Genomic DNA, 26,730 nt, shown 5'->3' on the forward strand with positions numbered 1-26,730 from the left:
AGTGCACTTACTGAACTAGCAGTTCACAGGCTGCTGTTCACTATTTAAAGACAAAGTCCATCCTCTTTTCTTTGTTAATAAAGAGTTTAATGACACGGTTGTTTAGTACATCCCTGCGTTTTAGTTCCAGTAAGAAGTCCTTCTCGATTCACGCACACCAGTGAAGACAGTCGAGCCTCCCCAGTTGTATTTCTTGAATATGTTTCAATGCGTTTTAGGGCTGAAAATGTCCGCTCGACAGAGGCAGCAGATATTGAGATTGTCACCGCCAAACATGTCCCACTAGCCCACTGACCAATCACGTATGGCGAGGCCAGTTGGAATGCTTTGACATGTCAAAGAATACGCAAAATCTGATTGGATAAAAGCTCTACTTAAAACAAGCTGCACTGGAAGCAGAGCAACAGAGGAAGACAGTAGCTGTGCAATGAGATAATAAGCTAATGAGAAAGAATATTTAGAATACATGTAGCATATTTTATGAAAAATAATTAAATAAAATAGCTATAACTTTGTGATTCTGTCTAGGCCAGCAGAGAAGGCTTTGCTGGCCCTGACGGCCCACCACTGGCATGTAAATACGATACATGTTGCAAATGTTGGAAAATACAATTTCACTGGATTGTAAGAAATCTTGAGCTGCAAAAATGATGAGAAAGGTGGACTCCCTCCATGCTCAACCACTAAAAGAGTCATTGGCGCTATTTTTGATCTGAGATGGTTTTGACTAATCTGTCAAAATAAATCCTGTTCGTTTTTTTGTTACTTTGGATTTTTTCCTAATCTAATGGTTGCCTAGCGAGAAGGATGGTACTTAGTTGATAGAGAGGCTTCCTTCATCCATAGAAGGCCTGCCATCATGACCCGAACAACTTGTTGAATCTTCACTGTTGTGGAAATCGAGATAAAGAAATTTATCTTGAACTGTGTGTTGGCGGCTGCTGATGTGATTCATAACTCAAATCATATCTAAGGGGAGAGAAAATCATTTGATTGCACCACTTTACTTAGCGAGGGGAAATGATAAAGCCAATCGGTCCTCATCATCTATCTCTCCTTCTCTTTCAATGATAGCTTTGCCACTCTGAATTTTGAGCACACTTATGTTGGCCTCCGCAGCATGATACAATCACGCTGACCTCATGCGATTTAATGCAATCAGCCCTCACAGCTTGTGTGAAATTGCATTGTTCTATTTCAAAGGAGAAGGGGTAGGATTCTGTGGAAATGATCATACAGCGTTGCCCCGGAATAATTCTGCAGGGAAATGATGAGGCGATGTCATTTAGCAGACGGTTGTGTATGAAAAGCTTTTGGCTCCTTCAGGGATTGTGGAATGTGTTAATCATTGTGTAGGGCAGAAAGGATTTGTAATAATGGAGGTTTCAAGGCAGCTGCAGCAGTGGAGGAAATTCAGAGTTGATTGCGAGGTTGCTGGTTGACTGTATTTGACATGTTTACATTCAAATATAAAAACATAAACTGGGTTTTAAAAATGCCTTATGCCACTGTCAGATATAATCACCTAAATACAGTGGCGGGCCGTGCATTTTATACCTGGGCCTTCCTGCAGCTGAAACACAGCTACGGTTATTATTTGTTTCGTGCAAAAATGAAGCCAACACCTACAGATAGAGTGCGTCTCCTCTCTGCTCTGACTGCAGCTGGGACTGCTGCACTAGGCTTCTGTAGGAGTACCCGCCTGTGTGTGCTTTGGGGAAAAAAATAAGATAGTGGGAAAAATATTTTTATAAATTATAATACATGTAGTGTATTTCAGAAAAATTATAAAATAGCTATAACTCTGTGATCCTGTTTAGGCCAGCAGAGAAGGCTTTGCAGGCCCTGACGGCCCACCACTGCCTAAATATATATCCATGCTCCCCCATCACTGCCTGACATTATGAATTGAATGTATTCATGGTCATATTTCCTCACATGCTTTCAGCTTTTAATGGCACAGAGTTGTCCTCCACATCACTTTTCGGTTTAAAAAAACCATCCATTCTTTGTCACTCCATTGGAGGGAACAGTGTCTCTACCTCATGATGTGTTGGTGGTTGGCTTGGTGCTATTCAAGCATCATTGGTCGTTGAAATTATGCTTTGCTTGAAGCACTGTTTTTATATATGTGAATTATTGAGCACAATCAGAAATAAATATAACTGGCTTTGTTGATTATCCCCCAATTATTCTTAAAATGTAATGTAACCATTTGTCAGTACCTCTAGCAGCCAATGAGATGGCGCTCTGTGACCCACCAGTGGGCCTCCGCCCAGTGGTTGAGAATAGCTGATTTAAAGTGTGTCTTGTTGATCAAAGTTTGACATGTTGGAAAATAAGCTCATCTAATGATATGCTGAGAATTAGATGAGAAGCCTACACATCTCAGCTTAGCGTAGCATAACTACTGGAAACAGGTAAACAGCTAGCCTTGCTTTTTCTAAAGGTAAAAACAAACCACTGAAAACGTCTGGCATCTAGCTGTTGCTGTTTCGGTTAATCTTCTACGCTTCTTAAGAAAGTTCAGATCTGATTTACGGTGAATGATATTGTATGTTTCTGCTTTATTTGTATCTAATGAAATGCAGACTTCCCTGTGTGCCAGTTTACAACACATTTAACCCAACGATCGCTCAGACAAAAAGACTTATTGAATGTTTCATTCATGGGTTTTTACTTCGCTGCAGTCGTCGTCTTTTGCTACGCAGACTTCTCCACGTCTGATAACCACGTGTTTCATCATCATTGTTTAAATGCAGCTTACTGGAGCTGCGCTGTCAGCAACACTTAACATTAAATCAAAAGCCTTGCGTTACACATAACCTTTAATACCTGTGAGCTCACCATCAAGACTCATTTTTAGCATCACAACATATAATTTGGGAAATGTTGATCTGATTTGATCTAATTTACCATTTCTAATCAAAATGATGTTGTAAACTTCATGGAAATAACTTATTTCCAGTTTTCCCAATAAAGGCTGAAGCTGCCTCCTTGTGTCTAGCCTCGATATTTTCATACGCACTTGTATTTTTCACCCCTCTCGCTCTCTTTTTTTCTCTCTTTCGCTCCGTGTCTCTCAGTTTCCTTTGAACAAGTGCTTCTTTCCCTCGTGTTCCTCCGAGACGCCAAGCTTGGCTGCTTGGCAGTTCCCTTTTAAATGTTGTTTCTGTTGCTCCACTGTCACAGATCACTGGCCAGATACTAGAGTGGCAATGGAGGCTTCCACGCCATGCACCGCTCATACGTTTCCCAATGATGCTCATTGACAAGGTGATTTTCTGCCTGTCTGGAACAATAAGACAGCTTGGCATATAAAGCTCTCCTGCAAAGAATACAGCAAAATTGTGCCCTCAAGAACAGTATTATATTATGTGAGGTCTGATGAGGAAACAGTAATGTCTTATTTCACCATGTATCATTAAGGGGATGTATTTCAGGATTGGCGAATGAGCTGAAAGGATTTTGTTGCAGGAAAGACACTTTAGCATTTTTGTCAGGTTATATTACTTTGAGAACAACATGTTTGTGACACTATAATTGACAGAATCATTTCTGAAACGGTATAAGTGGAGCTGTAACACGTTACAAAGTTCACAAAAACATTTAACAGCTACTACTGTATATTGCAGTTGTCTCTGAAACTGTCAATCTGAACAGTTTAAACTTCACGAAAATGATATTTATCGCACAGCTGTATTGTATTATGTTTTACTTTTATCAATTTGCCTTGTACTAATTATTATTCACACCCCAGTCAAAACTAAATATAAACACACATGTCACAGATAGCATGAATCCCTTCAACAGTATGCGGACCATCTGCCCTGTCTGCTAGTATCCTGCTCTTGTTTTTGTCAGGGATCATTAGATGACACACATCTGGGCACATCTGTTCCACCTGTTATGGGGATTTGACCCACTGACTCGTGGCTTGTGCAACACGGAACTACTGCAGTAAATAAATTGCTTTGTTGTTGTCCATGCTCCTGTGTCTCCTTCTGTCACAGACCAAGACCCGAGTTGTGACAGCTGTTATCCTCTGAGGCAAAACTGGACTGTAAAATCTCAATCCAGTCTGTCTCCACATAAAGCATGAATAGCCTAAGCTGTTATTTGTTCACAGATATTTTTCAGGATAAGTAAATCCGATTTGAAATCTAACTTGAAGCACTTCTGTGCATATAAACTTTAAACAAAATAGATAATGTGACATTTTATTATTCTATTATTGAAAGAAATATATTAAAAAGTGACTGACTTAATGTTTGTCCCAAATGTACAGAAAAAAAAGTGAATGGTTCATCATGAGTTGAAATCACGGATGTATCATATCATGGGTATCAGGCAATGTTTACGGCAGTCACTAGCTACGACAGTGAAAATAGGCGTTTTACGGCAAGCGTGTGTGCGTACGGAGAGCTTGTTGTTAGCCGTATAGCTAACTGTTGAAGTGCATCTTACGCTCTTGTTTCCTTCATGAGCTTGAGCAAAACATTCTTACGTTTAGGTTTTTAACCAGGTGACATGGATGTCGGAGAGCTTCTGAACTATCAGGTAGACATTTTATTGCACTCACCAATGAGGAACTCGAATCTAGCTAGCCTTAACTTCTATCATTCGTGGGCTGCTTGCAATAGCATTGCTAGCATTTACTGGTGGCCGCTAGCGGGCTTCAGTTCAGTCTCGTTATCTGCTTTGTTTTGTCTGTTTAAGTCATATTGTTAACTGCCAGTGATTTAAAGTATGTTAGCTTTGTGTAGCGCTGCATGATAGCAGACCAAGGTTTTGTTTATCGATAGATAACGTTAGCAGTTAGCGTAGACAGGTTGCTGTGTGGATGTAGTGAATGAATGTAGCTACGACTCTGACACTTCAGCTTGTTGTTGTTGCCCAAACTAGTTTACATACAGACGCAGATAGACTTCACACGTCAACTGCTGCTGTGTGGAAGGTGTACTTTACTTATGTGAAACAAAGAAGTAGGTGAATATGATTCATGAAAGGTCCCGATGCAGTGTTTCCTTAAAGAGCTTCTGTAGTCATGTTCTCTCTTGTTCATGGAGAGACTTCCGTGTGGGATAAAACGATTACATTTAATTGTTTTTCTCCAATGAATTCTCATGCATTACATGTTAGGCAGAATATCTGTCTACTTTTAAGTTCCTCTACATTTAACTTGAGCTACACCGTGGTTGTCTCAAGACCTTAACAACATCCCTCTTTGTATTCATACGTCACCAAACAGACCAAATTCTTGTGTACGATCATTAACTTTAAATTTCTCCATCTCCTCTCACCTGGCAGCCTGATAGAGGAGCAAAGCGTCCCAGGGGGGAGGATGGAGGAGCAGCGGGAGGAGATGAGGACTCCAGAGGGGGGAAGCAGCAGAAAGGGCTGAGTGCCAGGGAGCTGGCCAGGTACCGGGAAGCAGCAGGAATGGAAGGAGGGGGCGAAATGAGGGACACCGAGGAGCTGACTGGGGACAAGAAGAGGATCCTGGAGAAACTGATGGACCAGGATGAAGAAGAACCTGAGGTGGGTACAATTATTTATGTGATTATTACAGAATTGTTCCATTTGTTTCTCTGCGAAGTGCCATGTTTTTTGTTTTAAATGGTAGTTCCTCTGTTGTTCATAGTTTTAAACCGTGTTATTTCAGTGTTGAAGTGCAGCACAATGTGTTCCAGGAATTACTAGTCTCCTTCACTGTCGGCTCCCGAAAAATTAAGATGCGCACACATTATTTACATTATTTTCCCTCAGATTATCCACAGGTTCAAATTAAGGATGGATTGTTTCGGCCCTGAGTCCAAGTCACTCATCAGTGTTCACTTGTTGCAATTTGAGTAGAGTTGCAAGTACTACAGCATAGTGCTGGGCGGTATACCGGTATTAATTTCCCGTACGATATGAATCCGTCATACCGGAGCACAGTGTATCAACAAATGTCAATCTTCAGCAGGTGGCAAAATACATTGTTCGCCGCAGCTTGCGTCACAGTCGGAGCTAGTTCTATTAAATGTATTGAGAGGGACCCTTGATCATGGTTCTAACTTTATAACACAACAATGAATAACCCACAACTTCCACGCCAACCCACGCTATTTAACAGGGCAAAACACCACGACACAACAGTTTGTGACACAGAAACAATTTGTAACACTAATAATTGTACATTTATATAATTTCACCGCCGAACTGCATGCTGGGTACAGCTCACTCGCCTGCTAGCACAACAGTCACGTCACGTCACGTGATGCAGTTTAGCCAATCAAATAAGGGTATTCTGAAACGTTTCCTTACTCCAGTGAGATGTACCCACACCGTGACACAGGGAGGAGAAACAAGGAAAGACATCATAGAGCAGATCTCATGAGAATCCATGTGTGAAAGTCAAATATCTCTGGTCAATTTTAACAATTGAAATTGCTGAAAAGTCCGCATTCCTAAACCAGTACTGCGAAAACATTGAAATAAAGGTGTTTCTCTTCCGCTCACTTGGCCTTATGGAGAGGTGTATGAGTTTGAAAAGAATACCGTGATATACCGTGCAAATACCGTGATATACATTTTTGGTCATATTGCACAGCACTACTACAGCACTAGAACAGTGAACAATCTGTGGATCAGGACCAGGAAAGTTTCTTTGTGGTTACTTCAGGTCAAAAATAACCCGTTGTCAGTACTGGTGTCGACACGTTATTTTATTCCATTAGAAAACTGAACATCTATTATCATGTTCAAATTATCCGACACTGCAGCCTTTTCAGGTGTCAAGAGCCACTGAGAGGAAAGTGCTGCACTGTTCCGTAATGTCAGACAATTGTAATTTCCAAACCAGTTATTATCTCTCCAACACTTTGCAGGCTTTTAAGCCATCAGGCGGTCAAATGCATTCTTCTTCTTCTAGTGAAATGCTTTCACGCTCCCCCAATTACTACTCTGCTCCACCCTCATAATTAGGGTGACCATAAATAATGTCTTAGCACCAACCAGGCAGTATTGAAATTAATATTATTATTTCTAGAAATGTATTGCATTGTTGAACACTGAAAGACAGGTGTGGTTACTGAGGAACATGCAGGAGTTGTTGACCTGACAAAGCACAGCACTTTAAAAAGATACCCCTCTGGATACCCTGCTGGAAGACTCATGCAATTTAGCAGACATTAGAAGTAGTGAAAATGTACATCTGATTTGGGTCTTGATCACCTAGATCTATGATATTTGGTTGGTGTATGTAACATGTGGAGACAACAAGTCTCCTGGATGTTTATCGTAAACCCAAAAAAACAAAGTGGGCCATCTTGAATTTTACATCTTTTTTTCCCTCTTTTTACGGCGCTGCACTTTAACTCCTCCAGATATGATCAGATCGACTTCAGATTTTGTCAGGACAATCTGATCACCGTTACGATGAAAAGTTATAATAATCTTGATTTTTCTTCTAACAACCGTGACATTTGCCCCGCCCCTCTACTTCAGCCCCGCCCCTTTCACAACTCATAAACCGTTTGTCGCAGGCTCTTGCGGGAGCCGTCATTGCATTTAACAGAGTTCCTGTGTTGTTGTGCCTGGTCACGTCAACAGGCGTCCTGCCAATACCCCCAACGTGAGAGGAGGTGCCAGGGCCCGTTCATTGCTTTAATGTGTTAAAGGTTGTTTTTTTTTTCCTTCCTCTCCGTCATCCCTGTTAAATCTTTCCCTCCCTTCTCCTTCCCTTTATGTTCTAATGACACAGGCAGAGCCCGTGGACGAGAGTTCAGTGAAGAAAATGATCCTGACCTTTGAGAAAAGGTCGTACAAAAATCAGGAATTGAGGATTAAGTTTCCGGACAACCCAGAGAAGTAAGCTCATTACTGACTGTTCACAATGTTTTGCTGTCATGTTTGTATATGAGGACGTCATTAAAACTAATTTCAATTACTGATATTCTGTATGTGAATACATTTTCCACATGTTCTGGTAAATCTATACCTGTGTGCCTCACTATCCCCAAAATGAAATGTATTAAAAAAAAACAGCAGTCAAGCACTTATAATAACCAAATTCCTCTACTGCACTTTAAGATTAATGGTAACGTAGAATGCTAACATGATTACCAAAATGTCTTGCTTCTTAAACCAGGTTCATGGAGACGGAGCTGGATCTGAACGACATTATCCAGGAAATGCACGTGATCGCAACAATGCCAGACCTCTACCACCTGCTGGTGGAGCTTAACGCCGTCCACTCCCTGCTGAGCCTCCTCAGTCATGAAAACACTGATATCCTTTCACTTCAGAATGAAACTTTATACTGTGTATATGTTTTACCTCTTTACAAAGATAAGGTTTGGGGCTGGGAGCCACATACGGGTTAGCGGAGTCAGAAAGTGTGAGAGATGGACTAACACATTGTTGGTGTATGTCTTCTCGTGGTATTTGTTTACAGTGCAAAATAGGGAATATTGCCAGCCTCATCCTGTAATTATGATATCATAATTAACTTTCATTATAACTATGAAATGTATTTGTACATTTTACAAAATGATACACAATTTACACGAGCTAACAATAGAGGGAACAAAGGAAACATTCAAAAGAAAATTGGGTAGAATTAAATAAAGTAGAGTGCGGATCTCCGCCAGGTGTGTCTGCAACGACCACTGCTGTATTGTGTTATTGAATGAATACAACCCACAATGGGCGAACTCCAGGTCTAGACAACAATGGGCTGTAAGGCCTCGTAAATCACACTTCATTCAAGCCCCAAAAAAGTGGCGATGTATGCAAGCAATCAACTTGAAGACGTCGTATAATACACTTCGTAAAATCTTGCCAAATACTAAATTATACTCATCAAGCTGTCTTTTCCCACTTAGCAGCAGCTGAGTTATGGTGAGGTACTGCAGTGTGTGTACTGGGAGTTCTATTAGCTGTGAGACAAACACGCTGTCCGCTCCGTTAGCTGTTAGCACACAATGCAAAACGGTTATTGTGGGCGCAGAGGGAGGGGGGGGGGGTCAAAGACGCTCTCAGCTGTATAAACACTCGTGACCCCTACCGGCTGTGGGCCTGTTAAGAGTAGAGGTTGACGAGTCAGCAGAAAGTCAACTGCAATGTAAACCAGGCAATAAAATATGATGCAGTTTGCTGCAGCAGAATGCGAGAGTAGCCGTGGACAGACACAGAGGTACACACTCACTCACTCACTCATGGACGCATGCACACATGCGACCGATCCCAAATAAAACACAAAACTCATGAAAGACATTTTGGCCAGGTGTAAATTAAAAGAATTAACGATGGCTGAATTATATTTAGCAGCTCTGATAGGTTCATTATCCAACTGATCTGTCAGTGGTTGCATTGTGGGTAATTAAGGCTTGACCAGGAAGAAGAGTGCTGCTCTGCTCTATTTTTATCCCTTTTTCATTCATGGCGAGTCTGACAGTGCTCTCGGTGTGCATTGCTAAATCGGTGGAGTGCTCTTCAAACACAGCGCTGTAGTCCTTAGCCTGAGCCACATGTTGCCATAGCAGTGGTGGACCTGCTGCAGGAGCTGACGGATATCGACACCCTGCAGGAGAGCGAGGAAGGTGCCGAGGTTCTCATCGACGCTCTGGTGAGTTGAGTATTTACATCCGTCTTTAATGGTGTTGATGAAGCAGCACTTTGTGGACTGAATGCTTAACTTTCTAGACTCTGGCATCCAAACAAGGCACAGGGGGTTAATTAACAGCATAGACCGGTCTGATGGAATTTAATTGCAAGTCAACGGCTTGGAGCCGTGTTTACTTCCTGTCAGCTGATGTCATTCACATACACTATTTCTACACTATTATTAGATGTAGAATTATGTTTAAAAAGAAATTGTTTAACTTCCGAAGCATACTGTATTTAACCGGGGGCACAAGGGAGAAAAAAAGTAATTTCAAAGTTTAATGTCAACCATATAATTATAGCTACTCCTCTCACACGTTTCAGTTATCTACAGCTCTTCTCTGTCACCCTCCAGCTGTGTCTGTTGGCATCAGCTCTATGTTTAGCATCTTCTATCGCTGTCTTTCCTTCTCTACTGTACATCTAGACCTCTCTCACTCTCCTTTTTTTTTGTCACGGAGCCTGTCGCGCTGTCAATGAACCAGGGAGGATCTTTGATACCCCACTCTGTGAGCTGACATTTAGAGCGACACAGACAAAGGTCAAACAACAATAATGTGCTGATATTCCTATAACGGAGGAAAGAACCGTGCGCCCCCTGCTCCTTCAAGGCCGTCACCGTGACACTTAATCAAAGAATCCTTTGGCTTGAACGTGTCACAGTTTGTGCCAGGCGACATCCCAGTGGCCTTCATCAGGGTAGTTGTTTCTCACTACAATGAATGGCCTGTTTTGTCTGATGGTCTTCGAGTTCTCTAACTACATATATTAATATATCTTTAATTCAGTATTTAAGTGTAAGACATTACAGTGAGGGACACAGTGATATATATGAAATAGAAATATTATGATAAGTGTGTTATGGAACACATTATTTATCTAATAACCACAACTAATTCTGTTAAGGCACTGCGGAACCTTTCTTTAGAGCTTAGAAATAGAGTTTACTTTAACTTTAATATGTGGCCTGCAAAATTGAGGGTTAATGATCCTGTATTTGTTCATATCCCAATATATATTGCATAGAAAACTAATTACAATGCAAGTTTATTTTCCCGTGCAGTGCCTAGTTGGCAGCTGTTTGGCTCCAAACGACAGAAATCTTCAGTTTGTCACCGGTTCCACAAACTCATTCAAATCTATTATAGGGTTGTTTAATATACATGTGCTTGAGGATGCAGACACAACTTAGACCATCTGATCACCATCTGACATAATTAGATTAGCTTTTTCGTGTTGAAATAATATGTAATTTTCAAGGATTCAAGGACTGTCATTATGCAACACAGGGATGCACAACAAAATGCAGCTGTAGCCCATTTGCAACACAAGAAAAACATGACGACCAAAACAGAACGAAAACCGTAGTGCATTCCTGTAGTGCGTTTGTTTGGGATTTGCATCATAACGAATGTAAACCGCAGCAACAAAACCGATTCTCCTGGCACATAATATGGCCCGACATCTAATGATGATAAGGAGACATCAAGAAAACATTGTTCCATCAACTTTGACTGTGTTTGAGCACCAAGCATCATGATGTCAACACAGACTCCACCTCCTCTCTTGCCCCCGGAGTCCTGTTCTCTGTCCTGCTGTCCGCCCCTCAAGTGCAGCTTGATCCGGGATGCAGCGATTGAGTAAGGTCCCTGTAAAGATGTAACAGTCACCCACCTCCCGCTGCTGGTTTCGCCTGATGTCTTATTTCATCTATCTTATTGTTCTGCGATCGTACATCAGACAGCCAGGAGCATGCTGGGTAGTGGAGTCGCCTTATGTTCCAGCTGGGTTAGCTTAGCTCCCATCTTGGCTCTCCTCCCTGGACCAGTTTGGTGGCGTTTGGTCCGGCAGGTCCGGCTGGTTGGTCGGCCGTGGGGCAGTGACCATCTCAAAGTCCGCTGCACTTAATCCAATGCCCACGCTTCCTTTTCCGATGTTAATGAATGTATGCTATATATATCTATATCTATATATATATATATATATATATATATATATCTATATCTATATCTATATCTATATCTATATCTATATATATATATATATATATCTATATCTATATCTATATCTATATCTATATCTATATCTATAGATATAGATATAGATATAGATATAGATATAGATATAGATATATATATATATATATATATATATATATATATATATATATATATATATATATATATATATATATATAGATATAGATATATATATATGTCCGTTTACCATGGAGCGCCCCACAAACCGCACACCAAGGAAACGTTTTCAGGGCAGCAAGGCTTGGTTAGACCCATTTCTCTCTCCCCTTTGCTGTAAGCTCCAGCTCCTCTGTCCTTGCTGCCAGAAGGCCAGGTGCTATCCTTGATAAGATGAATCGAAGTGATCCACGACGGGTCTCCCGTGGCTCATAAATCGGTGTCGACTGTCCTCTTCTTTCATCTGTAATAATACTTTTATCCAGCCAGTCGGCACCCCGCGAGCTCTCTTTAGTTTAGAGTCTCCAATCTTGACTTGACTGATAACACTTGGACACGTTCAGAGGAGCTCAGACAGGAACCGAGCCTCTTCCGCCAGGACTTCGGAGGAGAGAACATTTGCTTTCCATCCCTGCCGATGCTTCTTTCTTAAACATCACATCCTGTTGCAAAATATAAAGACAAGGACTCACTTGATGGACTTCCAACGCAGTGGGAAAATATTTATAAAGTCTTCTGTGCCCCAACAGTCACTTTTCATATTACACAGTAGTCACGAGGAGAGAAAGTAACGGTGCTTGGGTTGAGGGATGTCGGGTAAGTTTCATTTTTGAATACAGGAAGAGCTTTGTAAGTGCAGAAATGTTTCAGAAGCCAGACTTGAACGTGATCTTTTCTGTGTCTGCAGTTGGAGGGTCAGGTGGTGGCCTTACTGGTGCAGAATATGGAGCGGCTGGATGAGCAGGTGAAGGAGGAGGCTGATGGCATCTATAACACACTGGGTAAGGAAATGTTACACCAAGGCCTTAACAATGACGCCGTCTGTCCTAAAGCCAACTGACATCAACATAAACAAATATCCTGTGTAGTTTTTATCCTCCAAAAAAACCCGTATGTACTGGATTTATATTGAACAAAAGCAACACAATGTCATGTTGTGTCTTTGGAAGCAAAGTAGTTCCATATTCTGGAACCCAGTTGGCTGGACTGAGATGCAGTGAAGATATTATGGTCTGTACGTGGTACATTGTTAAGCTATTGGTCTTTCATAAATATTAGCTAGATTTCTTTTTGCCACACTACCTAACAGTGTCTTCAAACAACAAGAGACCGCTGTTCCTTCCTCATGTGAAACGAGAAGTCAATGTTGATTTATTTGTCACTTAACTTGCGTAGTGTAGTTACGACGATCTTTTCTTAACCTGAGTCGGTATGTTTTCCTAAACCTAACTAGTGCATGGTGGTAGTCCCACTGGCTGGCTAATCTCCGCCGCTCCGCACGGACCATAGGGCGGTTACAGCTAACGCTCACCCTCCGCTTCCCACCCAAGGTAAAGACTTTTAGCTCCGTCAGCACTGTTGCTGTCGTACGCACCGTCAGCTTCTATCTGCCGGCTCAGCATTCGCCATGTTGAGAGCAATTCCTCAATCATGGATGTGCTCTGAATTTGGAATCTATATAATCTACACATACACGCATTTCAGCAGCAAAACGAGCCGGCCGAGTTCCTACGAGCAACGTGACCTCAAATGAACTAAACCAGAAGATGCTCTCAGTGCATTATATTCAGAGCACGTGGTACAAATATTTGAAACAAATCTGGGGCAAAATTCACTGCAGGTGCTGCAGAAACTCTTCTCTTCTCTTCGCCTGTACTTGTGTTTGACATTAGACAAACTAACTTTATTGTATTCTTTAAGCTTTAACAGTTGGTCCCCCAGCTGTCTGGGTCTCCATTTCATTGTGTTGGTGGCATGAACTGTATACTGTTAGTTGTGGAGAATCACAATCTGTGTTTGTGGCAGCACTAAATGTAGACAGGAGGGGCTAGCAGAGGGCTCGGGGGCCAGCAGCTAGTTTGAGAAGTCACGGCCTCTGCATGAATTCCACTTTTGTGCCTCTCAGCTCTTTTATGTGTTGAACGAGTCTACTGAGATGATTCTTTTTTTTCTTCTTCTTCGTTGCCAGATTGAGGCCGAGTGTCAGGAGGGCTGTTTAGGTGTGCGTATTCGGCTCTGTGTGCGAGTGTGGCTTATATCGAAAGAGCAGTGCTTGTGCAGCTTCTATTCAAGTTTGTGTGTGTGTGTGTGTGTGTTATCAAGGGAGCTCTCCAAGCTTGAATAAGCCTTTTGTCTGCCTTGGCTGCTCTCTGCTGTGAGCCTGCTGTCCACCAGGACGCTGTCTGTCTGCTCCGTTTGAATCACTGATAAAGGCCCTTCCTCTCTCTCCCTCAGCGTCTCTCCATCCTCTCCTCTGTTTCGTTCTCTCATCATCTCTCTATCAACTGCCGCCCCTCTCTCCAAATGTTGCTCTTTTGTACTTTTTTTCCTTTTTATGCTCGTCCAACTTTCTACCATGTGTGTTGTGCCGTTGTCACTTTCCCTCATTCCCTCAGCTTTCTGTCCCTCGTCTATGAATTGTCTTCCCACCCGTTTGCCTCCCTTCTGCTTTTCCTCTCCCTTTATTTGCCTCCCCTCCAGCCCCTTGGTTTTTCTTCTTCTCCTTCCCTCTTCTTCATCACCACAGTCTCTCTCTCTCTCTCTCTCTCTCTCTCTTGGTCCCCTTCTGCTGCAGTCTGCTCTGATAGAGATATCATGTGGCAGAGACAGCTTTCTGATATAGATAATATTAGAAGTAGCTGGGACGGGACCCAGACAGAACCTCTATATAAAAGATGACTGTTGTATTACACAGTTCTTCCCCTTCAAAGTGTGCTTGCATAGCATCTGTGTATATGTTAACTCGTGACTGACTTTTGACGTTGATTAAAGACTATACAAACATAAACAAAACACAAGTTGAAGAATGTGTTTTTCTTCTGATTAGTCTGCTTTTGGGTAATTTGACTTTCCTCTCTGCATTAATCATGCATCTCTCATGCTGAAAATTCCACAACACGCATTACCCCAGGTTATAGTCTTTACATGCAACCTGTCGAGCATGTCATGTGTGACAGTCATAGACTAATGTACAGAAAACAGGCCTTTAAACACCGGGGGCGTGACCAATATACGACACGAAAATTCAAAATACTTGCCTGCGAATATAACAAGGTAAGAACGGAAGGCGAACGGAGCAACTTTCATCTCAATAAACGGGGGCCTACCTCTAACGCTGTGTCCAGTTCTCTTTATACATCCATGGCGCTGTCTTTGTCAAGGTTGAAAGGAATAATAAAGGTTGCCATTTTTGTTCAGACTACAGAGCCTACGCGTTATTGTTTCATAAATATTGGCGCAACCAAGCGCCAACCTCCGGTTCTGCCGATTGAAGCCGATGCGGAAGTGCCTTAAACCTGCATTCTCCCGATTGGCCAGCAGGGGGCGACTCCTCTGGTTGCTAAAAGAAGTCTGATTGTATAGAAGTCTATGAGAAAATGACTCTACTCCTCACTTGAATCCAGGCTTCATAACGACGATGACGACGTCCACTTCTTATATACAGTCTATGGCCGCAACTCAGCCTGTTCTGCACAACTTGATTGGCTGATGTCTTTATTCGCGGTGCTAGAGTTCAGAAAAATCAAGTTCCAACATTTTTTTTTTTTTTCCTTCTTCGCCACGTGATATACAAACAACAGTTCAAGAAATGATTATGTGTATATGCATTAATGGCACAGAAAAAACCCACCTCCGGTGTGTAAAGTTTTTAAGTCTGACAGCTAACCAGTAGTGTCTGAGCAGTTTTCTGTCCAATACCTCAGCTGAGGATATATGCTGACAACGATCGGTGCTCTTTTTTTTCCCAGATAGTTGAAACACATTGATGACATTGAGAAATGAAATTTCTTTAGTGGGGATCAGTCACGTCATGGCGATATTTGATCTCTGTCAGGAAATGCTCAGTCTCGGTGACAGCGCTGTCCACGTAGCGGCTAAGTTTATATTGACTCGCTCGGGGCAGACACCGAACATGACGCGTTGAAGTTTGATTTTCTGATGTCACGTCTTCCTCAGCGATCACGGAAAACATGTCCGAGTTCAGACCGGGCCTGTGCACCGAGGCAGCTCAGCAGGGACTCATGCAGTGGCTGCTCAAGAGAATCAAGGTGAGGATGTGGCAGACAACATTTTTAGAGCTGCAACGATAAGTCAATTAATCACTTAGTCGACTGACTGAAAATGTATCCGCAAATATTGAGAATCTATTCACTGTTTTAAGTCATCTTTATGGTGGAGATTATTGTGCTATAGCTACATTTACTCAGTCATTTCCGAAGCAAACACATTTTCAACTTTGTTATGAATACTGAAATGTTTTTTAGCTAATGTTAATTAGTTTGCAGATAACTTGTAAAAACGATGTGATCCAGAAGTTATTGCTTTACGCCACCACTAAATACAATCTCTGCTTATGGTAAAAAATAAAAAAGATGCATATTTAGTTGTAGAAGACAAGACTATTTTCTTAAACTCTGGAGAACAGAGTTTCTTAAGATGAGTGGTAATTGGAATTTGGTCTCTTTCCCTCTCAGGCAAAGATGCCGTTTGATGCTAACAAGTTGTACTGCAGTGAAATCCTGGCCATCTTGCTGCAAAACAATGACAGTAAGTGTGCCTCACTAAATGCTTTGTGGCTTCCAAACGATGTTCGTTTATCTTCCACTTCACCTCTCAGCTTTCTCAAAGCGACACAAAATGCACTGCCCCTTCATTAGTTCTTCGCGTCCTCTATTCTTTCCTTTCTCTTTCTATCCGTCTTGGATTATTCTTATTCTCTTTCAACCTTTCCTCTGTCTGTTCCTCCCCTCTTGCCTCCTTTCCTTTTTGTGTCCTTTCCATCTCTCTCGTTCTACCACTCCTGTCTCTCAATTCAGTTTCCTCTTCCGGTCACTTCCTTTGTCCTTTTCTTTCCTCTCTTGTTCCTGACCTTTTCTTTTTGTCATTTTCTTCAATCACTCTTTGATTTCATATTCCATTTCATGTTCCCCTTTGTCTCCTTTCTTCCAATCCTCTTTCTCCCACTCCCTCCTCAGTCTTCCTCTCTCTCTCCTCGTCTTCCTCTCTCCTTGTGTATGTGTCTTCTCCCCCCCTGACTAAAACCCTGTAAAGCCTCAGGTAGCCACAGGACTATCAGGCCCTTGGATGGGTTCTCACTAATGGTACAAGCCATATTGATATTCAGTGGGAGTCGTGTCTCATTTTACACTCATTCTCTTCCTCTTCTGCCTTTATTCATCCTCCTGCCCTTCAAATACAAAATAAAATTTCACCAAAAAGTTATTTTTTTTTCTCAAAGGAAACTCACTCGCATGAATAATGTTCCCTATTCTATTACTGTCAGTGTCTTGAAGTAAGAATAAGGCCAATCACTCTGCTCGTATTAGGAAAATGACAACGTCATTGATGTGCTAATTTGAATGTAATTATCGCTTCCTGCTGTCAAATTCGACTTTAAACTCCACTCTGAAGGGTTTACATGTAAGAATATGAACCAGTGCTGCTGCGACTGAGAGCTGCGTCTCAGCCTGACTGATTAACTATCCCTGAAGATTCACCACATTTTTCACATTACATTCTACTTTATGTTATGAACGCTTCACTGCCTAGAGGAAGTCATAAATGCAAAGCACCAAATATTGTGAACACGGGTGTACGCCGCGCCTCTTCCTGATGTCAATTTACAGGATTTCTGGGTTCTGACGACCTTAAATTGAAGACATTTGGGATTCACAGCATTTTCAAGCCACTAGGAAGACGAATTGTGTCGTGTAACTTTAAAAAACACATTTTAATACTCGTGCCTGGGTGGAATACCTTGTGTGGATATATATTTTTCAGCGCCCTGGTTTTCTCTCTGAAGGTCCTTGGTAACTGATGTGTTTGTCATTGTTCATGCTCATTGAATGTCTCTGTAGCGCTTCTGTCATTCCCTCCCTCTATGTCCTTTCCTTTTTTTCTTTCCTTCATGTATCCACTTCAACCTTTTTTTTCCCTCAGTTTTCTGTCCTCTCTTCCGCTCCTTAAATATATATATATATTTTTTTTGCAACCATCTCAATTTAATCTCCCTGTTGTCCTGTTACTCCGTTTTTATCTCTTAGTCCTCCTCCGTCTGCATTTCTTCTCTCCTCCACAGATACCAGAGAGTTATTGGGAGAGATGGATGGCATTGATGTGTTACTGCAGCAACTATCTGTAAGATTTAGCTTTTCCTCTATTTTGAATGCGCGGTTTGCTTTAGCTCGCAGTCGTTTCTCAAACATGAGCATTTCTAGACCAAAGATTTAACATGAGCAGTATAAAGCCCAGTCCAACACAAAGCCAATTTTTAACCCTGCTTTCAGCCTCACTATAAACCAAACTCGTACATATTCTAAGCAAAAATACAAATTATAGCTTAAGTTCTCATTAACCAGCATTTTGGTAGTGGCTGTGTGCATTTTCCCACACTGTCTCCTCCTGTTCTCTTAATTATAGCACAAACCTGGCTAATGTTTCTGTCCAGCTGCCTTCGTTTCCGTTCTAAACGCTCCCTTCCCTCGATGCTCTCTCTCTCTCTCTCTCTCTCTCTCTCTCGCGCTCTCTCTCCTCGCCCGCCCTCTCTCTCAGGTGTTCAAGCGCCACAACCCGTCCACAGCCGAGGAGCAGGAGATGATGGAGAACCTCTTCGACTCTCTGTGTTCCTGCCTCATGCTGCCAGCCAATCGGGACCGCTTCCTCAGAGGGGAGGGGCTTCAGCTGATGAATCTCATGCTCAGGTGAGGCTCACGGTACTCACTCCCAGCCGACTCTAATGTGGGAGCGTTGAGTGCATGTGTCCTTCCACATGAAACCCCAAAAAGTGCATTGTTTACATCTTTGTTTCCTAGCTTTTCTTCTTCCTTGCCCAGCTCGATCAAATCCACGGAGCTCCTCCGGGTGATGTTATGAACCCAGACATGACGGCGTTTAGTTTCCCGTGATATCTGGGACTTCCACAACATGTACTAAGCAGAAATATAGGTTATTTTTTCCATGGTTGATGGCGGCTTCCAGGGCGATAAGCCACGAATGATTAAATCGCGCCACGTTTGGTGTGAACACGGCATAACACGAGTGACACAAACGAACTCAAACAGTCCCGTGGTCACACAAGGCAAAAATTCCCTTCAATTTGAGTGTGAACGCACCGTACCGTACCGTACCAGTTTTTGCTTTTGCACTATCCTTGGTGGACACATTTGCAGGCTATTGTTACAGTTAAAGAATACTGCTCAGCAAGTATTGATGCTAAAATGGGCGCCTTTGTATACACTGATAACGGTGCTTGTCAGAGAGGTCAAAACATTTAGGGATAATCGCAGACTATTTTGCTAATATTTGAAAAGCCAACATTCTGGCAAAGTTAAGTCAAGTGGTAAAAGAAAATATTTGTTGCAATACCGCAGTTAATAGGTTTGTTTTTGCAAAATCTTGCTCGACGTATGAACGATGTTCCCGGTGTAATGTTAACCTCCTACAACATACTGGAGTGCTGCTGTAGCATAGCGTTTACAGCAATAAGTGCTTTGGGGCTATTCTCAAAAAACTAAATATACAGTGCCTCCCCCCCTCCCCCCAGTGCTTCCTGTGATGTGAAAATGTGAACACTCATAACAGTTTGTGGCTCAGCACAGAACAGCACACCACTCTGCTGTCTTGCCTGGCGAGACCGCCAGTCTAATCAATCAACAGTTCAGCAGAAGTGTGACCTTAAAGAGTCATAAAGACACATTACACGCATTTATGAAACCTGTACAGCCTACACACCCCTGCGCCATTAATCACATCATGGAACACGTATATTTAAATGCGGGTCAATATCTCATTATTAGATGCAAAAAAAACCTTTTCTGGTAAATCATCCACCAGGGAAACAGAACAAGAAGACCAAGGGAAAACAAAACAAGATGGGACTTTTAGAAACTAAGTGTGAATTTGTAAGAATTCAAGATGCATTTATTTTCTGATACCTTTTTAGAGATGCTAATTTAGAATATTTTCCATGACTGATTGCCGACCTGTTAACTGATGAGAGCAGTGCCTTGCGTGCGTGGTCGCTGTGGTTGAAGCCCGCCCAGCTGCAACGATAACCAATGCACAATAAACAGGCCAAATCCAGCTGCACTGTGAGTCCCCAGTGGGAGAGCAGCCACGACGTTGCGTGCATTGTCGCGTGAAAACATTTGCAGCAACATTTCCCATTAAGTCTTCAGGACCGCGATCTGTTCAGCTGTGTGTCCGCCTGGCACGCACTGTCAATGTTTTCACCAGTGGATTGCATGCATGGTGTAATGTATAAAGTAACGTAGCAGGGCAATGTGTCACAGTTTATTTGTCGGTGAATAAATGCTACAACTGAAGTTCCTGTGTGCTTGCCACTTGCTGAATAAAGTGAAGAGTGACCCGGAAATTAGCGACAACACTTAAGATGGGCTGACCTTTAAGGTGGACCAACTGTTCTCATTTTTAGTGACAAGCGACTCTAATGTTGCGACTTTAATGTTTTCTTTTTAACTGATAGCATTAATCGGTCAGAATTCTTGTCTGTTAACAGTTAAACGGTTAATTATTAACCTAATTCCTATAATTTTGCCCAATACTTGCATGGTCTTTACCGCCATGTTGCAATGTAAATGTCACCGTTCCATCAACCATGCCCAAAATAACCACTATGGCTGCTTTGTACGTGTGGGATCCGTCCCAGTTACGTCGTAAAACCAACCGCAAGCAGACTTGCTGTAATTTAGTTGCAATTTAATTAAATTAAAAAGGATGCAGAAATACAACATAACGCCAATTTGCAAAAAGTCTGACTTCATGCTTTGTCAGAACTGTTCTCAAAACGACAAGCAAACATCTTTTAAAATGCTTGTTTTCTGAATTGAGTTTGGATGTATTGGTGCTAAGCTATGCTAACATTGTAGCTGCTCCATCAACACTCATAATGTATGAATATGAGGTACTATCATAGAGTTCTGGGTGCATTACAAACTGGAGGTGTGGTGTTTGAAAGGTGTGAACTTTTGCCAGTCAGAGAAAGATGGTCTCAAGAAAGATGCTATTATTGAGTTGCATTGTGGGAAATGTAGGATCCAGGCAGGACCTTTTAGAGCTTGACCGATACCAGAGACTAAAAGTCGATATATTTGTACCGTTCTTTTTTTTTTTAACCTTTTCTCTTGCGAGTCCCCCAACTTAATGGTGGCGCAATACTAAATCGCTGGAGTGTCCCTTTTAACTCATCACAGTTCCACGTTTTTCTACCATATCCTTCATCAGTTTTACATTCGGTTTCATTATATTTTTCAGCTCTTGCTTTCTAACCAATACAAAATGCAGCCCAAAAAATGAATACAAAAAAAAACAAGACTGCAACATGATACAAAAAAAAAAAAATCATCTCCACTCACTGAGACACATTTATTGGTTTTCCATCAAAAACTCCATTTCAATTCCGACCAAGCCTCTTCAGCCTTGTGCTCCATACAGATTTCACACCTGGTGTCGTGATGAATTCCCAGCAGAGTTAAATGTTTGTCAGACTAGACACATAAAACTGTGATTTTTTTACAGATGTCTAAGAACCGTATCTACAGCTCACGGTGAGCATAGCATTTTAGAAAGTATCTCCATTTGTGAATGTACAGCTCTATGTTGACATTTTCTGATCCGTCAGCACAGGTGATTCAGTCACGGAGAATTTGAGTCTAATCAAAAACCCACTGCTGCTGTCGTGCCAGCACCCACTTGACATCGACGACGGCATAGTTTGCGGCACCAGGACGCTGAGTTAAGTCACCTGTCTCCCAAACTGAATTGCCTAGTTTCCTTACGGAAAGTACACTGTGTATCACACACACAACCCCCCCCCCCCCCTTCCCTCCTCCCCTCCAACTGGCCCCTCCAGCCGTCCATCATATATAATGTGTCTGTCTGGAGAACCAGACTCAACTGCCTGAAATATGTGTCCCTCCTCTGAGATAAACACTGTCATCTGTCATTGGCGGGAATGGAGGAAGTGACACGGTGACAGACAGCTACATTTCCCGAGAGGAGGCGTGTAGTGGGGGGTGGGGCGGTGGGCGGTGTAGACAGAGCATGAAACAGTTGGTGCCTGTTATCCTGCCAATGCTTTGATGATGGAAAACCAATGTATATAATTATGATTTATCTGTTTTGACAAAACATACATTTTCTTCTGTGGTAGTTTTTCAGGATTAACGTGGAAACAAATGCTTGTTTTATCTTATTTAGAGTTGCTTAGTTTCTTTGAGGTTTCATTGTGATAATGATTGGAAATAAGTAGTTTGGTTGAAGGTATACTCTGATTTTGTCATAGTTCAACTGTGAGTTGTGGGTAAGAGAACATTTTTGGACGTTTTTCATATGTTCTCATATGTAGTATGCTGAACTGATAGGCTGACAGTATCAACACTGCTTGTGAGATTTGATCATTAAAATAATCACCTGAACTTCTAAATTGCCATAAGATTTAAGTAATCACTCATGAAAAAAAGAGTCAAAAGAAGTATTTCACTCTGCGAAGCTGCTGTAAGAAATGTGCAGATGGAAATACAACAAATATAGCAGCATCAGTGGTATTTTGGGGACCTAAGTAACTAGAAAATATGAATAGTACAACTGTGAACGTCATCAAGGCAGTGCCGATTTGTGACAGAAATACAGAGTGAATGGTTTGACTAGTTGCTAAAGAAACATCTTACTTAAAGCTGTTTCAGGGAACTTTAATTGAGTGGGTTTTGGCGATCCCTTTGGACAAAAGCGAGCTAAACCTCTAATTTTACTGCAGCGGGGTCCGACAGATACGAGACAAGTACAGTAGGCAAGGTTTTTTAATTGCTCTGCGATGGCGACAGCCATGGCCAGAAGGCATTATGTATGCATGTTGTCTGTCCGTACGTACGTCCATCCTTTCTCGTGATTGCGATATCTTGGGAACGCCTGGAGGGGATGTCTTCAAATTAGGCTAAAATGGCCGATTCAGTCTTTCTCATAAACAAAAGAACTGAACACACCACAGTTTTCTGGCAGCTTTCTTATCTTGCATACCTTTTTTTTTTTTTTTTTAGGGCACCTCATTGCAAATATGCATCTTCTTCATATCTATTGTATTGAAACAATAAGTAACTCTGACTTCGGCATTGTCTCCTCTCTCTGCTGCAGAGAAAAGAAAATGTCTCGAACCAGTGCGATGAAGGTCCTGGACCATGGGATGATTGGACCAGAGGGAGCAGATAACTCTCATAAGTTTGTGGACATCCTGGGCTTGCGGACCATCTTTCCTCTTTTCATGAAAACCCCCAAGAAGATGAAGAAAGCCGCCGCTTCAGAGAAGGAGCATGAAGGTCAGTCTCTAATTAGAACAAGCCGACAGCAGATGCGGTTTCTTCATGAAAACAGCAATCGGCTGCAAACGTGTCACTCTGTTTGGACCTGTTGCAGTAGTGGGACCCGTCGGGCCAAGCAGTGAAAGCTGTGGTGTGACATTATTGCAGTGTTTGTTATCACATTTAATTAATAAACAGTGCTGGAAATCAATGGCTTCCACACAAACTGAGAATATGATTTGGAATTTAGGTTTTACTACAATAAATCCAGATTGTAAACTAGTTCAAGCACTGCAAATTGGCAGCATTTGATTAAATAGTAAAATGCACTCATGCCTTGTAGAGGGTGTGAATCTTTCGGTATTGTTGATTCTTGGGGTCACGGTTCGATTCCAAATCGATTGTCGATTCAGCGCATCGGGGTGCTGACTACAGGATCTACTCCATTCCTCTGTGTGCTAATGAAGGAGGTGTGGCAATTCATTGCATGAAAGCAGAGTAATATGTATGCAAGAATGTTTTTTTTATGTTAAATGAAATAGTTAAATAAACCGATTGCAATAATGTAAACAGACGTAGGCAAGAAGTAACATTTATACATGCTAGTGCGGAGATATGCACCTTTCTAATAAATGTGTGTTTTCTGTTTAAAAGGTACAAATGTCCCTCAGTAGCAATATCTAGGTTATTTTGTAGGTATATTTGTTTGCACATTTTTTTTTTGAAGTTGTGAATCTAATCAGAATCTCAGAGGATCCCACTGCTAATGCTTACGTTTTAAGCTATTTCATACACTCTACACACACTTTGGCTTCCACATGAAGCTAAGCAGTATGTAAAGGTGACGGGTGATCTCACAGAAAAATCAGTTCCTAGTCATGCAGTTTGTTTTTTCTATTCCAAACATGTACAGATTGAAAGTTTCCATGCAACATGTTATTGAAACTTTATAACGTGCGTATGATAATGCCCGAGCTGTAGATGGTGTAGATGTTGGGGCTTTCTAACACTCCAAATCTCATCATTTTTGTTGTTATTTGTCCTGTAAAGAAGCCGCTTGTTCGCTGACTGTGCTAATTTAAATGATTGCACTAATCGCCGCTGGTTCATTTCTCCTCCTCCTGGTTCTCTGCAACATGCAGTCACACCCGTCTCACGCAGACACACTCCATCCTAATCTGCTCGTGTATCACGGTCCGCTGCCTCTTCGGCCTGTCAGTTTACACTATCAATCCAATCTTGATTGATTTTTTTTTTTTGCCTGCGCTCTCTGAACGCCTCTTGTCTCCGGGGGAGAAATGGGGAGAGCAAACGAGAGCCAGTGAGAGGGAAACGGAAAGGATGTCCACGTGATAGAGGGTGAGAGAAAAGAAACGGAGAAGAGAGTGAAAGAAAAAGAGGTAGAAACCCCATCCATCTCTCTGCTCTTTGTTTGATTACCCACCTACCTAAACGTGGATATCTCTCTCTCTCTCTCCATCTGTATTAATTAAGTTTGATTCCCAGCACTGCAGCGGAGAACAAATTGTCTTCCATTGTGTCCCTTTTCACCCAGGGACTGGATGAATTAACCTTTGACCCCCCTTGAGCAGCAGAGTAGGGAAGATAACCCGTCCTAACCGTTAAAGCTTCTCCCCCCGTGTGTTGAAGCCGCCGACAAGGCGGACACGCACTTAAAAGATGGGCTTTAAAGAGAGATGTGGAAATCCATCCCCAAGGATCTTTCTCTCTGTGAGGTTTGGCACGTGTGGTCTAGCTTTGTGCTTGTTTCTCAACTAAAACATATCTTGAGAGGTACAATATGATGACGTATGATGAGTGGTTTTTTGGAGAGGTGATTATCGGTGCGATGCTGGCGTCCGCTGCTGTGTTTGTTGACACCTTCTGCTTGCAAAGGCAGTTTCGGATACTTCAAAGCCAACTATGTAAACTTGACTGTAATTTCCAAATAAATATAGACTAATTCCCTACCAGCAAATATGTCCCAAGACATCTCGTAGCCCAGTTTCTGCAGACGGCTTGGCGTCTTGTCACCTCCGAATCACTAAACCGGGCATATTGGGCTGCGCTGTTATCAGCCGCACCGACAATAAACCTAAACTGCAGGGGCAAACTAAAGCAAAGTGTCTGTTCTACGGTGTTCATTTTAATACATCTTTATGAAATCCTCATGTTCCATCTAAGACCACACTCTCTCCAAGCCAAGAGGGGAATTCCACACACAAATTCATAGATTTCTGAGACAGTGCAAGTAATCATGGATTGCAAGTTTGTTAGTTCATAATCATGAACTAGAAGATTATGAAAATGAACCCTTACTCTTAATTGGGTCTTAATACTGGACAACTTTCACATCCCCTCTGTGGAGGTCAGATAGAAGTGGCATGTTAATGTTTTGAATATATATATTTTTTTTACCCTAAAGTCAATGTTTTAACCATCATAAGACTTGTATTCTTCTTTGGGTCCCAAAACACGAGATTGAAATTAAAACGGTTACATGAAATGTCACGATGGAAATTCTAAATTCAAGGTTGTTTTTGGAGAACATGAAACCAGAGAAGTAAGTCTCAAGTTTGTGTGATGCCATCAAGTATAAAGTCTGGAGCTGCTCCATAGACAATGACTGGGAGACCGCTTCATACCCAATGAGCTCTATTCTGTTGTTGTGTTCTTAGTTGTGAAACAGAACATGTAGCTATATACTCTGAACATTCCTCTGGGGACTCTCAGTGCCATAAATAACACCTTTCCAGATTTAATACTTGATTACATCACACATTGGAGTTTTAGCACTATAGTTTTGGGAGTTTTTGAGGTATTATAAGATAATCCTGTATTAGTCTCACAGTAGGGGAATTAGAAGTAAACGAGAGGCATCGGCAAAAAAACAAGCAAGAGACGACAAAAAGGTAATTGAAGACTAACGATACTATAAATAACCACAAAGCAAGAAATTGAATATAATAGTTGACCGACTAAATGGTTGTTTACATATATTTTTGGACCGTCTTATACCATAGGAATTATATATATATATATATATATATATATATATATATATATATATATATATATAAAATAATATATGAATTTTGAATATTTACAAAATAAAAAAGAGGGGTTGCCAAGTGATCAATTCCACCGTTGGTGCCGTCATGGCTGACATTGTGTTCAGTGTTGCTAGTGGAAGCAACACTTGCATCATCTAGCAGATCAGCCTGTATTCAACAGTCTCAGCAATTAAATATGCACATGCAAATGTAATTCTGAAATGTGTTTTTCCATAATTAACGCAGCCCGTATAGGCTTTCCCATCATTAGTCTCACACACAGCTATAGGCGGGATGAGATGCCCGTCATAATATCAGGCGTGTTGAGTGAACCCCTCTTTCTCAGGCGGCTAATTGAAAATGCTGTGAATCGAGTGGTTCTCCAAAATAACACAATGACACTGGAGATTAATTAGCCATCGGCGGCTTCAAACAAAAGTAATTATGAGGCAGAGACCTCTCTGTCCTCCTACACTTAGCGCTGTCTCTCTCTCCCGCTCACTCCGCGGCTCTCTCCGT

General features: G+C 41.8%; 1 protein-coding gene across 2 annotated transcripts in view; it reads left to right on the forward strand.

The window, feature by feature from the left end:
• The first annotated feature begins 4,442 nt into the window (after window positions 1–4,442).
• ctnnbl1 (catenin, beta like 1) overlaps window positions 4,443–26,730 on the forward strand; it is a 50,319-nt gene continuing 28,031 nt past the window's right edge. Inside the window, exons 1-11 of one of the 2 annotated variants that reach the window (XM_079178519.1) lie at window positions 4,443–4,560; window positions 5,311–5,541; window positions 7,748–7,854; window positions 8,135–8,274; window positions 9,516–9,613; window positions 12,535–12,628; window positions 15,804–15,895; window positions 16,322–16,394; window positions 17,926–17,984; window positions 18,399–18,547; window positions 22,995–23,176. In XM_079178519.1, the coding sequence (XP_079034645.1) occupies window positions 4,531–4,560; window positions 5,311–5,541; window positions 7,748–7,854; window positions 8,135–8,274; window positions 9,516–9,613; window positions 12,535–12,628; window positions 15,804–15,895; window positions 16,322–16,394; window positions 17,926–17,984; window positions 18,399–18,547; window positions 22,995–23,176 (1,255 nt within the window). In that variant the 5' untranslated portion in view covers window positions 4,443–4,530. The remainder of the gene's footprint in view (window positions 4,561–5,310; window positions 5,542–7,747; window positions 7,855–8,134; window positions 8,275–9,515; window positions 9,614–12,534; window positions 12,629–15,803; window positions 15,896–16,321; window positions 16,395–17,925; window positions 17,985–18,398; window positions 18,548–22,994; window positions 23,177–26,730) is intronic. The other variant, XM_079178520.1, reaches the window with a different exon arrangement.

The sequence above is a fragment of the Pholis gunnellus genome, assembly GCF_910591455.1.
Source record: "Pholis gunnellus genome assembly, chromosome: 2".
NCBI classification, from domain to species: domain Eukaryota; kingdom Metazoa; phylum Chordata; class Actinopteri; order Perciformes; family Pholidae; genus Pholis; species Pholis gunnellus.